Here is a 14,943-nt window from a genome sequence, read left to right as displayed (position 1 = left end):
CATCCAAAGAATGGAAATTATGGAATTATAGTGGTTATAATATGGTGAAATGGTACACAAAGTACAATTTTTTAGATTTTAGCATCTCTGCTTGGGTTCAATATCATTATCCTGAAGATCAATCTAATAATACTCTCTGATAAGTACTGTGCCCCTTCTAACCAGCTCAATTTTCAGCCAAACCACCTCTTGAACAATTGGTGCATGATCTGTGACATTCTCTTCAATTTTTCTTCTTTTGGCTATGGGAATCTGTCGCTTACAGGAAAATAACATTAGTACAAGTCATCTGTTTCTCCATTGAGAACTTTTGTTGCATGTTATTGTCAATCATTGTGTATTGAAAGCTATTCTGAACTTAGATAGCTTTCACACCATTCAAATCATTAATTATCTTTCATATTTATTCTGTTGCTGCAGGTGATAAATTTCGGTCTATAATAGATGATGTTTGGTGGTTTGGGACAGCCTTAAGTCAAGAACCATTCCAGCCAGCATATCCAGATAGCCATTTCCAGTGTTACACTGTTCGGTAAGTTCAGAGCAACCATATATGAACACTATAAATTGTGTATTAGATTTACAGCGACAATTTTTATAAACACTTAATTGACTGTCATCATCTGTGATAAAATAAACAGTAAGTATTCGACAAATGTCTGCCTAATGCTCAACAGCAGTCAAGCTACAGATGTAGTGGGGAATGTGTGGAATAATTGACCTCCTTTTGTGCTGTAATCATTAAGTCTGTCATTTCTGTGTCAGTTGTACAAGAGTATAGTTACTAATCCCAATCCTTAGTCTTGCCCTATAGCCCAGTAATTTTGTTTTCCTCCTGTATGCCTTTACAGTTGTTTTGAAAGGTGCAATTGAATCTCCCTCACTACTCTTTTGTAGAGTATTCCAAATTCTGACTGCATTTTGTTTTTAAAAAAAAGCATATATTGTTTATGTTACTAATCACCTTGAAATCTAATTTTTTCCATTAATAGGAGCAGTTTCTCTCTATTGTAATGAAATGTGTACCTTTTCTGTACAAATTAATATCAGTTTTGGAATGTGAATTTCAAAATAATGGCATATGGGTGCTGGTTACTGCTGTGAAAGATTTTCTTTAGAAAAAAGGTCAGAGCCCTTCCAAATAATGACTTAATCCTGTACCTGTCACAGAGCTGGTGACTGCAAATCCCTGTGGTCTTGACGGAGCCATGTGTATACAGTATGGTTTTTATGACAAGTAGAGTAAATTTCTGAAGAAGGGTCTAGGCCTGAAACGTCAGCCTTCCTGCTCCTCTGATGCTGCTTGGCCTGCTGTGTTCATCCAGCTCTACACCTTGTTATCTATGTAGGGCCATTAGCTTTGTTTTTAGTTCAGAAATATCTAGGATGAACAAGTTTGTTTAAATTCCATTCCAAAGCAAGTTTATCAATTCGGCTCAGAAAGCACCATTGTTGAGTTCAGAAGTAAGATTAATTTCTCTCCCCAAAGAACAGTTCAGAGCAGTTACCTCAGCAGAAATGTACTTTGTGAAACTTCCAAACCAGGAGTGTTTGATTTGAAATGTGCAGATTATTAAAACTGTAACTGCTGTCAGTTTTGAGAAGAAGGTCATGTTGACAGATTTGGAAGAGAGTTATTGAATTGTCTCCATAGTCCAAGGCCAAGAAACTGTTAAGTGTGGGTTAGGTAGCACCCTAAAACTTTGAGATATCAAGAGATTCTCTGGATTTCAGTCTCTAATAGATATTGTTGGGAACAGATTGAATCATTGTTTTGCTTTGTGTTTCATATCTGGCTATCTTCAATATTTATATAGTTTGGCATGTTTTTCATTTTTTTTGTAATATACTTCTGTTTCGATGCTCAAGAAAGTCTGAAGCCTCGAGAAAATGTCTGTGATTGACGTTAACTTACTAAAACAAATAAAATGAATCTATGAAGTATATGAAGCCAGATTTCATTCTGGGATCTAACTTGTCCAGTATTCGCATCATAATACTATCCACTCCAGATTGTTTTAAACTCCCATCAAATCTCCTATCAAAAATGTGTTCTATTCTCTGAGGAGAATGACCCCTGAACTCCTACAGTCTTTCGCTGTGTTTGAGGTTTCTCATTCCTGAAACCAATTTCTAAAATCTTTTCTGTGCTGTGTCTATGAACCTTCGTATCCTTCCAAAAGTACGGTTTTCAGAATTAGTCATAATACTCCGCTTGAAGCTGAATCATTATTTTTAAAAGGTTCATTCTAGTTTCCTTGAATATGCAGTCTATGCCTCCATTTACAAAGTCCAAGATTCTATATGCCTATTTAACTGATATCTCAAAGTGCCGTGCTGTCTTCTGATTTGTATAAATATAATCCTTGTCTCTGCTCTTACACACCCCCCCACTTAGATTATGACTTTTAGATTGTATTGCCTTCCATTATACTACCAAAATGTGTTACTTTTCATTTCTCATCATGAAATTTCATCTGCTAAACATTTGCCCATTCCATCAATCTGTTTGCCCTCCTCCCAGTTCACAATAGTTCCATACCTGTGTCTTCTGTAAGTTTTGATCTCTCTGCAGCTCTCTGACTGACTGACCACTAATCCCAAGAATGGTTGCAAGGACCTGTAGGGCTGACTGTGATCTACTCCCCAGACTGTTGTGATAAGTAACCCCTGCATCTGACTGCCCCAAGAGGCTGAATGAGGCCTGTGGATTGAGATCAGAAGCTGTCCTTGACTGACTGGGAGTGGCATAGTGACTCAGTGGTTAGCATTGCTGCCTCACAGTGGCAGAGCAGCAGACGTTTTTTATTTGGATTTTAGTAAAGTCTTTGACAAGGTTCTGCATGGTAGACTAATTAGTAAAGTTAGGTCACATGGGATTCAGGGTGAGCTTGCCAACTGGATACATAATTGGCTTAATGGCAGGAGACAGAGTAATGGTGGAGGATTGCTTTTCAGACTGGAGGCCTGTGACCAGCGGTGTCCCACAGAGATTGGCTCTGGGTCCTCTCTTGTTCGTCATGTATATAAATGATTTGGATGAGAATATAGTAGGCATGGTTAGTAAGTTTGCGGATGACACCAAAATTGGCGGTATTGTAGACAGTGAAGAAGGCTTTCTAAGATTACAAAGGGATCTTGATCCAATGGGCCAATGGATTGAAAAATGGAAGGATGGAGTTCAATCTGGATAAATGCGAGGTATTGCATTTTGATACAATAAACAAGGGTAGGACCTTGGGTAGTGTTGTACAACAGAGGGACCTAGTGGTGCAGGTACATAATTCTTTGAAGTTTGCATCATACATAGACAGTGTGGTTAAAAAGGCATTTAGCATGCTTGCCTTCATTGCTCAGTCCTTTGAGTATAGGAGTTGGGACATTTTGTTGAGGTTTGCAAGACATTGCTGAGGTCTCTTCTGGAATACTGTGTCCAGTTCTGATCACCCAGTTATAGGAAGGATTTTATCAAGCTGGAAAGGGTTCAGAAGAGATTTACCAGGATGTTGCTGGGTATGGAAGACTTGAGTTACAAAGAAAGGCTAAATGTGCTGGCACTTCTTTCACTGGAGTGTAGGAGGTTGAGAGGCGACCTGATAGAAGTTTATAAAATAATGAGAGGTATAGATAGAAATGATGGTAGTTATCTTTCCCTAAGATGGGGAATTTCAATACTAGGGGGCACATTTTTAAAATGAGAGGAGAGAGATTTAAAAAAGACATGAGGGGCAAATGTTTTACACAGAGGATGGTTCGTGTGTGGAATGAACTTCCTGATGAAGTGGTGAATTTGAGTACAATTACAACGTTTAAAAGACATTTGGACGGATATATGAATAGGAAAGGTTTGGAGGGATTTAGGCCAGGAGCAAGCAGATGGGACCAGCTTAGTTTGGGATGATGTTCGGCATGGACTGGTTAGACCGAAGGGTCTGTTTCCATGCTGTATGACTATGACTATGACTGACAGCACCACGGACCTGGGTTTGATTCTACCCTCCTTGGATTTGATGGACCAAATGGCCTGCTTCCACACTGTAGGGATTCTATGATTCTATGATTCTAAGACTGTGGTGGACTCCCTGATTGACAACAGTCCTCCTTGACTGAGGACTACTCCCTTTATATTTTGAGACATGGCCATTTGGTTGAAATACATTGTGTGTTTGCTGTATGTGTAAGATTGATACTGTGCTGTACAAAAGCATGCCCACCCCCTTGATTGAGCACTACTGACAAATATGATATGCTGTCTGGCTTTGTACCTGAACTAAAAGGCTAGGCAAGGCAGGGATGCCGAGAGCAGCTGAATAAACATAAAATCAATGAGTACTAAGAAAGTAAGCCCAGGACCCAAGGTGCACTGTACTCCAGTGCATGAGTTAGGTACTTGTTCTTGCGTGCAAAAATGGCCTAGCAGCAGCATTATACTGAAAGGTGTCAGTGCACTCCAAAATGCAGGCTTAACATGGGTAACTGTATTTTAAATGAATTGGAAGTACGTCTGGCATGTGTCCAATGCAAAGCTCGTGACCAGAGAGTGTAGGCAGTCACTACCCATAAAATCGTGAGACCAAGGTGCAGGATTAGGCTGTTCGGCCCATCGTGCCTGCTATGCCACTCAATGAGATCATGGCTGACCTGATAATTCTCAACTCCCATTTTCTAGCTTTCTCCCATAATCCTTGATTCCCTTAATAATTAAAATCTATCCATATTGACCTTGAATATATCTGATGACCCGGTCTCAAAAGCACTCTGGTTTAAAAAAAAGTTCCACCGATTCACTACTCAGTAGAAATTCCTCCTCATCTCCTCAGCTCTAACCAGGATTATGCTGTTGTCACAACTTGATATCATACTAGAAGTTAAGCTGACTATTCCCAGAGTTTAAAAGTTAAAGATTTTAAAATAAGTACAAAAAATGCTCCAATTTACCTCCTTTCCAATCACAGCTTGACAGAAAGCAAAGACCAGGCTTCTGTACTTAACAAGAATTACAATTTATTGCAAGTAATTAGACTCTAAATGCAGCTAAATAGTTAGAAAACATTCACATATAATACTACAAATCAAAACTCTAATCCCATTTAAACTGCCCATTACACACGTGCGTGCACACAAACAGACAGGGAAACATGGATGATGGATGGAGGAAAACTGCAAAGGCATTTTGGTAGTTCCTGTTGATGGGTTGCTGAGACGATCCTTATGATTCTTATGCTGATTAGAACGTTGCTTTTCAGCTGTCTTTCTCCAGATGTTTCTGCTGGTTTTCAAGAGACAAAGTGGTTTCTGACTTATCAATTATGTGTCGCAGCTTACAACTGCTAAATACACAATACATTGGTTTTCTTCAGGTTTAAAGCTGTTTTTGACTCCAGAGAACAGTGTTCCTCAGCTGCTTTTTCCCAGCCCTAAGCTGTTCAGTTACCGAGACCTAACCACAGGGTTGCGGCTGGCTTTTGTCATTGGTCTATGGACTGGTGACCAGTTATCAATGAACTTCGTGTCTCCACCCAGCTGCATCTGTACGCAATCCCTCAGTTCCAGTTTGTCCCCAACCCTGCTTGATCAAACAGCTATTTACCTGATACTTGCCATGAGTGTCAGGTTACAGCTTAGTTGTTCTTCAGAACATTTGGCAATCCTTTAAAACACTAGTGTTTCCTCATTTCATCCCACACTTTAAAAAGCATAAAAACAAAAAGACATGGTCTTTACACCCTTTGGTCCTAAACCCTCCCAAAAGAGGAAGCAAGCTGTCCATATCAACCATGCCAAATGTCCTAGGAATCTTGTATGTTTCAATACGGTCACCTCTCATCCTTCTAAACTCCAATGAGTGCAGACTCAATCTCTTCTCATAAAATCCCTCCCTACTTGGGATCAACCGAATGAAGCTTCTCTGGACTGCCTCCAATGTCAATATAGCTTTCCTTAGATAAAGGGACCAAAACTGTTATGTATCACAGCCCTGATCTATCTAGTTCTTTGTATAATTTTAGCAAGATTTCATTTGAAATAAAAGCCAACACTTCATTCGCCTTCCCTATTACCTGTTAATTTGGGGTACTTGCTTTTTGTGATTTGTGCCTCCCTGCTTTGTCAGCCTTCACCTCCACTTCCTCCTTGCCCCTTGTCATAAATGCTCATCGTATCTGTGCATGCACTGGAGCAATTTTGATATTATGGCTAATAACACTGATATTAAAATATGAGATATCTTTGTAAGATCATGCTCCTCGAATATCTGTTCAAGGAGCATAAAATTAGCATACAAATACAACAAGCAGTTAGGTAGGTAGAAGTGGTTGGCCTTTTAAGAGATTTGGAACATAATAGTACGTTCTGCTACGGATGCACAGTTGGAGCTGGAGCACTGTACAGTTTTGGTTTTTGTGCCTAATAGATATATTTCCCTTCAGAGGGGATGCAATAGAAGATTCACTAGATTGATTACTGGGATGAGAGAAAGTTGTTGCGTACATTTTGGAATTCAGAATAATAAGAGATGATCTCATTGAAATATAAAATTCTTAGATGTCTTGAAATCTTGTAAAAATAATAATCACACTCTTTTCTCTGAGCCAGAAGCTGAGAGTTCAGGTACCACTTGAAGTCTTGATGGTGAAATAAAGTGTGTTCAAAACATGGCCAACCAGAGTATCAATTTGGAGACTCTTGCACCGTGGCTCCAACTACACCTGTGAAAATGGGAGAGATTCCTGATGAACCAGGTGATGAAAAGAAAATCAGAGCCTCTACCATCACTAGTTATGGACTACAATGTGCATGGAAAAGTGCATCTTGCCACTTGAACTCAGACTCCTTTTAGAGCCAGTTGGTTGCACAGTCCATGTGGCTCAGATTGGTGCCAGTGCATGGGTTTGATTGCTGTTCTGGCTAAGATGAATCCAGGACCAGTCGTCGTCCCTACCAGTGATGAAGATTGTGGCGCTATAGGTCGGTCCTGCCATCATTCGGATAACTGAATAAGTACAAGAGTACTTGACAGAGGAGATGCAGAGAAACTGTTTCTTTTATTTGGAAAGTCACAAATTAAAAATTGCTATTTTGGACCAAGATGAAGAGAACTTTCTTCACTCAGATATTTGTCTTTACCTTTGGAATTTTGACCCCAGATGGCTGCTGATGTTCAGTCATTGAGTAATATAGTACTCAAGGCAGCCAGTAGATTTCTGAACTCCAAGGGAATTAAGGCAAATGGGGATAATGTAGAAGGTGGATTTGTAGTCTAGGATCAGCCATGATCATACTAAGAAGTGTATATAACCAGCTTAATGACCCTGTTGACCAGTTTCTGCTTCTATTGTGCTTTTATGTTCAGTTCTGGAAAAACACTGCCAGCGAGCAGTGTGTGTTGTATTATCCCTCTAAGATTCATACTTAATAGTGACCTGAACTGATTTGTAGCTCGCTCATGTGACCCTATATTGAACAGGGTTGAAGTTGCCTGAACTTACACAAGTAAAAGAGAAGTAACCTTTTCAATCCATTATAAATGCTTGATTTTTATACTGTGCCTTTTAAAGTAATATTATGTCTTAGGGCACTTTATTTACCTCAGTTGACTTAGATTCAACCACTGGAACCAAACGCTTGTTCCTTCAACCATTGTCACTTCCATTGCATTTGTGTGGTGAGTATTTTGAAGTTTCTGATTGAAGCCCTCAAACTTATTTGAATTACATTGCATGCAAACAGAATGTTTGGCATTTGGTTAAGCCAACTTTTTTTATTCTGATGTAGCTTTTTGAGTTGTAAATTTGAAGTTCATTCTCTTTCATTTTCCTCCTTTCTCTGGTTCTAATGGTCTAAATAATTCCCTGTGAGTGTGCAGACTGCCTGCATTCAGGCTTTAGCCACTCTCCAACAAACCACAGAGAGGAGTATGAGCCATGTAAGTTCCTTTGCCTTTTTGCTTCCTATGAATCAGGTTGAGATAGATAGTTCATTTTAAGTAGTTATGAATATCAAACAAAATCCCGTCACTCTCACATTGGAATTCCGGTAATGTACTAAGATCATGGAAGAAATACTAATGGTTCCTTCCACCAGCTACCACCTGTGAGACCATTACTGTTTATGTATAATCCCTTAAGTAGGCAGTGCAGTTGCAATTTGTGCACAGTAAGGTCACAAAACTCTTGGAAGATAAACAGCCAGTTACTAGTTTTGGTCAAAAAACCAAAAGAACTGCAGATGTTGGAAATCTGTAACAAAAACAGAAGTCATTGAAAAATCTCAACAGATCTGGCAGCATCTGTGGAGAGAAATCAAAGTTAAGGTTTCTGGTTCAATGACCCTTCTTCCGAACTGTTCAGAACTAGTTTTGGTTATTTTAGTTGATGAATGAATGTTGACCACAATATTGGGAGAATCTCCTGCCATTGAAAAATCACGGTTAAATGTTTCGTCCAAAATTGACAACTTCAGGCAAAGTAGTACTTCCTTAGCGTCATACTGAAAAGCAATTACTTATGTGTTCAAACCTTGGAATGGGATTTGAATATACATCCTTCATTACTATATTTTTGCACTTAACGGGGTGAATTGAGATTCCTAAATCATTAGAATATACCAGAGTCTAGGATTAATAATTTGTCTCTCTTTTCCCTTGTCCCTACAGCTGGGAGAACAATGAAATTGAAAGGCTCAGTCCTTGGGACATGGAACCTATTCCTGAAAATGGTGAGCAGCTGAAGTACTTTGTCCAAAATGAGTGCAAATCTACACAAAATTATTTGAGTTTTAGTTCCATTGCAGGTAACATTGATCAGTTTCAGGGTGATGTTATTTTGGAACTAAACTGTTAATATTTTCTTTTGGCAAACAATCTACAGTCTAAGTAAAATGAACCAAATGTACTATGCAGTTTGCAGAGGGGAAGGCAGTGGTGTAGTGCTAATGTCAATAGACTACCAATCCAGAGCCCAAGCTGGTTCAAATCATGCAATCTGGTAGAACTTAATTTCAGTAAATAAATCTAGAATATAAAAAGTTATTCTTATGGTAATTATGAAACCGTTGGAAAATCATCTGGTTCTCTAATGTGCTTTTGGGAAGGAAATCTGTCCTTCGCTAGTCTGGTCTATGTGCAACTCCAGTCTCAGAGCAGTATGGTTATCCACTGCCCCCTACAATCAGTTCAAAGGCAGTTAGGGATGGCAAATGTGCTGGTCTTCTCAGCAATATGCACAAGAAAAAGTAAAGTCCTGTCAATGGTGAGATAAATTATTTTTATTGCTATTTATTGAAAGATAAATATTTTGTACAACACCTCTGCTCTCCTTTTCTCATGGCATATTCCCAAAAGGGAAAGCAGGACTTCAATTTAATTTTCTCATCCAGCAATGAGGCATGCTCCATGTTCCGGTGGACTATATTTTCATAAGTGGATATAAAGTGTTAATAGGCCTGTCAGCGCATAAAATAAAACAACTTAAGCAAACAAATTAGGAGCAGGTTTTAGTCAGTTGAACCTGCTCTGCCATTCAGTTAGATCAAGGCAGATCTACTTGATTTGAATTCCATGTTCTCATCTACCTCTGATGACCTTTGTTTCTTGCTAGTTAAGGGAATAAAGCTACCCAACCTTGAAAATAATTAACATCCCTGTCTCCATTACCTTCTGTGACAGAATTCCAAAGTATCTCACCTCTGAGAGAAAAAGTTTTTCTTCATCTCTGTCCGAAAAGAGTGACCCCGAATTTTTGAGCACTGGCCCCTAGTTTAGACTAACCTACAAGAAGAAGCATCCTCTCCACATCCAGATTGCTTTTGTCAGGATAATTCATAATTTTATATACATCAATTAAATCACCTGTCTCTCGAGTGGAAACAAGCTGGGCTCAACCGTTCCTCATGCTAGGTGTCAATCTAGCAAACTTCCTTTGCACTGTTATCAATGCATTTACATTGCTTGTGAAATAAAGCAACCAAATCTACACACCATGTTTGAGATGAGTCTCCCCAGTGCCTTGTATGACTGAAGCTTATCATGATTACTTTATCATTTCCTCATTAAAATATAGCATTCCACTAGCCTTCGTGTTTACTTGCATGTTAACTTTTTGTGACTCATGGACTAGAACACATAGATTCCTGTGCATCTTGAAACTAGTCAACGTGAATAAATTCATATTTTCTCACATCATACTCCATCTTTTAGAGCTGTTGAACATTATTTTTGTCCACTCACCCAATCCATTTATATTCAATTGCAACTTCTTTATCTCTGCTTGAGAATTTATGTTTCTGTCTTTGTACCTTCTGCAAATTTAGTTTTTATCAATGGCTTAGATGAGGGACACAAAGACTGGCAGCTAAGACATCTGTGGCACTCGCACATCCTTCCATTTGGGGAAAAGAAACATCCATGCATATGGTGTTTTCTACCAGCCAGCCAATCTTCTATCCATACTAAAATATTACTGTCTACTCCATGAACTCCTGCTTTGTACCTTTTATATGGCACCTTGTTAAAAAGCCTTCTGCAAATCTAAGCACAACTTGCCTACAGGCTCCCCTTTATTCATAGCGCATTACTACTTCAAAAACTCCTATAAATTGGTTAAATGTGATTTATTTTTCATTAAATGATACTAAAGCCTTTCTGATTTCTTCAAGTGTTCTGAGTGCCCAGATATAAGCACCAAGAAGTCAAGCTCACTGGCCTATAGTTTCCTTTTTCTGCCTCCTTCCCTGAATAGAGGGATTACGCTGTGTACATTCTAAGCCGATGAAATCTTTCAAGAATCAAGTGAATTTTGGAAAATTAATGCCAACATATCTACCAGCTTATTAATGACCTCTACTATATATTTTCAATACATTTAACAGAGTAAAAGACCCCAAGATACTTCACAGAAGTAAAGTCAATACTAATTTGATATTTTGGAGGGTTTTAGAGCTGTTGAACATGACAAATATAAGATGGGGTAAGGCAAATTTCAATCAATTGAAGTGGGGGAAAAAAACTTTCTAATGATATAATAAAGATCCAGCTTGTACATACTTGGTAGTGGAAAAGTCCCCCACAGGTGAAATGCAAACTTTTAAGAAATTAAGCACTTGTGGCAATTTCTGCAGTCTGCATAGAAGCTTGTTTTAAAAAGATCTGGCAGTACAGCGATTGTGTTCCCTACCTCTGAGCCAGGAGATGTGGGTTCAAGTTCCACCTGCTCCAGAAGAGTGTAACATCTCTGAACAGGTAGATTTAAAAACGTTAAAAGCTTGTTTTTTTTATATTGAATTAATATAATAGTTGATCAAAGTATGAACTCAGAACTACCTCTTGATATAATTGTAACTTTTGAAACACAGCCAAACATTTTATAGTGACATCATCATAACGTTTGGGGGAATAAAAGACAAAAATGTCAAAACTGCCCAAATGCACTAACTTTTAACCCTCCTAATTCCTTGGTTATGTTCTTTCTTGTTTAATTTATATTCCTCAAGGGTCTTGTCTGATGTGTTTCCTAAACTATACATATGTTTCTATTTTCTTTTTGAATAAGCTTTTAATATTTCTTGTCCTCCAGCATCCCCGAATTTTGTGATTCTTATCTTTCACAGGAACATGCTGATCCTGAATTCTAATCAACTAGCCTTTAAAAGATTCTACTGTCAGATGTGGATTTACCCTCAAACGCCTGCCCTCAATTTAATTTCTCCAGTTCCTGCCCAATAGTATTGTAATTAGCCTTCTTTCACACAAGGACCAGTCTCATCCATATCCGTAACTATGTACTGAGAGAGAAACAAGTACTTGTTATAACTGCTCTTTGATGTTTACACTTCTTTAATTTTTTGAAGATTTATCATTCCAGATCCCTCCCATTAGTACGCCCACAGTATAAACCAACCAGTGGAACCGCCTCCTCTTGTTCCTTAGTTATAAGGCAAATTGACTCCGTTCTTGTCTGGGATATCTTCTTTCTGTAGCACTACAATAATGTCCTTAACCAGTAATGCCATCCTTCCTATTTTTGCTTTCCAAGCTTTTTGGAGAATCTTGTAACTAGGAATATTTAACATCCAGTTCCGCCTTTCCTTGCACCACGTCTCTGTATTACCACAACATCATGGATCCATATGGCGAATCTGCACCTATAACTTACCAATCTTATTAATCATCCTCTGTGCATTCACGTGTGCAATATATCTATCATGTAGACTCCATTTTGTCTTCCTTTCTGCAATTCCACCTGTTAAATTAGATTGAATTCTGCTTACAAAAGTGACTCAGTATTATATATTGTAAACTCATTTACTTCTGCTATGTTGCTTTAAAAACTTAAGTTCTTCAAAATTAGCTGATTTTGAGACACAGACTCTATCAACAGCTGCTCATAAAAGAACAACTTTACACCCCACACATTTCATTTGCTCTCCCACTACTTATCTTGCCAATCATAAATTAAGCTTGCTACGAATGGAGTCTGGCAGGTGTCTGTTGGGGCTTCAACTTTTTTACAATTTACATCTTGGATGAAAGCATGAAAATTAAATTTGTAAGTGACACCAAGATAGGTAGGAAGGTATACAGTGAAGAAGGCAAAAGGAAGTTGCAGATGGATATAGATAGTTTAAGTGAATGGAGAAAAACCTTGCATAGTATAATGTGGGAAAAATGTAAACTTGTTCACTTGGGTAAGAGGAGTAAGAGAAAAGTATTTCTTAATCAGAGAATGACTGCAGAACTTCAAGATGCAGAAATTTCGGGGTTCTGATGCATGAGTTACAAAAGGTTAGTATGCAGGTACGGCGTATAATCAAGAAGACAAATGGGATACTATCCTGTGTTGTGAGAGGAGTTGAACATAAAAGTGCAGATGGTATCCTTTCGTCATAGGGGGCATTGGTGTGAGTACATCCTGAATACTGTGAGCACTTTTGGCCTCCTCATTTAAGGAACGTGGCTCAGAAGAGGTTTACTAGCTTTATCAGCAATGAGTGGGATGTCTCATGAGGATAGGTGGCACAGGCTTGTTTCCACTGGAGTTTAGAAGAGTGAAAAGTGATTTTATTGAAGTGTATAAGATGCTGAACATAAGAACTATAGGAGCAGGATAGGCCATCCGGCCCCTCGAGCCTGCCCCGCCATTCAATAAGATCACGGCTGATCTTTTTGAGACTCAGCTCCACTTACCCGCCCGCACACCATAACCCTTAATTCCTTTACCGTTCGAAAATTTATCTAGCCTTGCCTTAAACACATTCAGCGAGGTAGCTTCAACCGCTTCACTGGGCAGGGAATTCCACAGATTCACAACCCTTTGGGTGAAGAAGTTCCTTCTGACCTCAGTCCTGCATCTACTTCCCTCTATTTTGAGGCTATGCCTCCTAGTCCTAATTTCACCTACTAGTGGAAGCAACCTCCCTGCCTCCACCTTATCTATTCCCTTCATAATCTTATATGAATGATCTTGACAAGGTATGTTAGATCAGAACCAGGGGACACTTAAAATTATGGATCTCTCTTTCAGGATAGATGAGCAACTTTTTTTGAGCATTATGTGAATTTGGAACACTGCTTCAGACTGAGATTGAGATAGGGGGTCAGTGAATATTTTTAAGAGGTGAATAGATTTGTCTAGGTCAGAACTCACATGACACAAGGTTATAGTCCAACGGGTTTATTTGAAAACACAAGCTTTAGTGAGAGAGGTAGTATCAGACACAGAATTTATGAGTAAAAGGTCAAAGGGTCACACTGCTGATGAGGATGTGCTAAACAAACCTAAGTTGCTGTCAAATCTTTAATCAGTTAGAAAGTTTTAATTGATTAACATGTATATGTAAATCCCCAAATTCCTTTGAAGTCATGGTCCTGAGAGAACTAAAGGTTTTATCCATGTAAAGAAGAGGTGACATTTTAGGTCAGATAATGCATGTTAGGTGTGAGGCCTTGTTTAGAATTTGTGTTTTAGTTTGGAGTCAGATTGGTTTTATTTCTAACGTAGGAATTGAAAAAACACCACATTGACTGACACTCAATGAATTATGAGCTTTTTGAACAAAATAAAATGTATCTGCAACTACTAATTCACCCCATAGATTCACGTTTGTGTGAGTGTGGGGTGTGGGGAGGAAGAGAGAGAGAGAGAGAGAGTGTGTGTGTGTGGAGTGGGGTCACCTGTCGTGTAACATGGATAATGTGTTGAAGGCTGCAAAGAACATGATGTAGTTTCTCTGCTCCCGGGAAGTACTGAACGATGAAGGGCACTCTGTCGGACATATCCTGTGTCTGTCTTCTGAAGATGTCATTATGGTTTTTTGCTGTGGCACGCTGGAACTGGCAATGGATGAGTTGAGCATTGTATTCTGTTCCAGTGAAGGCGTCCTTCAACATGTTCGGGTGTCCTTCTCATTCCTCCTCATCAGAACAGATTCCGTATATGCGCAGGGTTTGGCTGTAGCGAATGGCTGATTTCATATGTTTCGGATGGAAGTTGGAGAAGTGCAGCATCATGAGGTTATCTGTAGACTCGTGGTAGAGCGATGCACTGAGGTGTCCGTCCCTGATGGAAGTGCGTGTGTCCAAGCATGAGACGACAACGGATGAATGGACACCGTACAGCAATTGCAAAACAGGAATGTTCCTTCCCAGTGGGGAAACACTTCAGCGTTGAAGGACGTTTGACCTCGGATCTTCAGGTAAACGTCCTCCAAGGTGGACTTCGGGATACACAATGATGCAGAGTTGCCGAGCAGAGGCTGATAGCCAGGTTTGGTACCCATGAGGACACCCGCAACCAGGATCTTGGGTTCATGCCGCATGACAGGTGACCACACCACACTATACACTCTCTCTCACACACACTCCCACAAACACACTCATGCAGACCTCTCTCCATACACAGTCTGTCAAGCCTCTCCTCTCTCTCTTTACCTCTTTCCCCTTCTCCCCCC

The 14,943-nt window shown here is 39.3% G+C and overlaps 1 protein-coding gene across 5 annotated transcripts in view; it reads left to right on the top strand.

Annotated features, from left to right (window-relative positions):
* LOC109910422 (bromodomain and WD repeat-containing protein 1-like) overlaps window positions 1-14,943 on the top strand; it is a 179,286-nt gene that overhangs the window by 126,242 nt on the left and 38,101 nt on the right. For all 5 annotated transcript variants that reach the window (XM_048602760.1, XM_048602761.1, XM_048602759.1 and 2 more), the window contains exons 28-29: window positions 421-532; window positions 8,654-8,715. In XM_048602760.1, the coding sequence (XP_048458717.1) occupies window positions 421-532; window positions 8,654-8,715 (174 nt within the window). The remainder of the gene's footprint in view (window positions 1-420; window positions 533-8,653; window positions 8,716-14,943) is intronic.

Source organism: Rhincodon typus, chromosome 11 (assembly GCF_021869965.1).
Source record: "Rhincodon typus isolate 14 chromosome 11, sRhiTyp1.1, whole genome shotgun sequence".
Lineage (NCBI taxonomy): Eukaryota > Metazoa > Chordata > Chondrichthyes > Orectolobiformes > Rhincodontidae > Rhincodon > Rhincodon typus.
The sequence above is the reverse complement of the archived record's forward strand: the minus strand, read 5'-3'. Positions and strand labels throughout refer to the sequence as shown.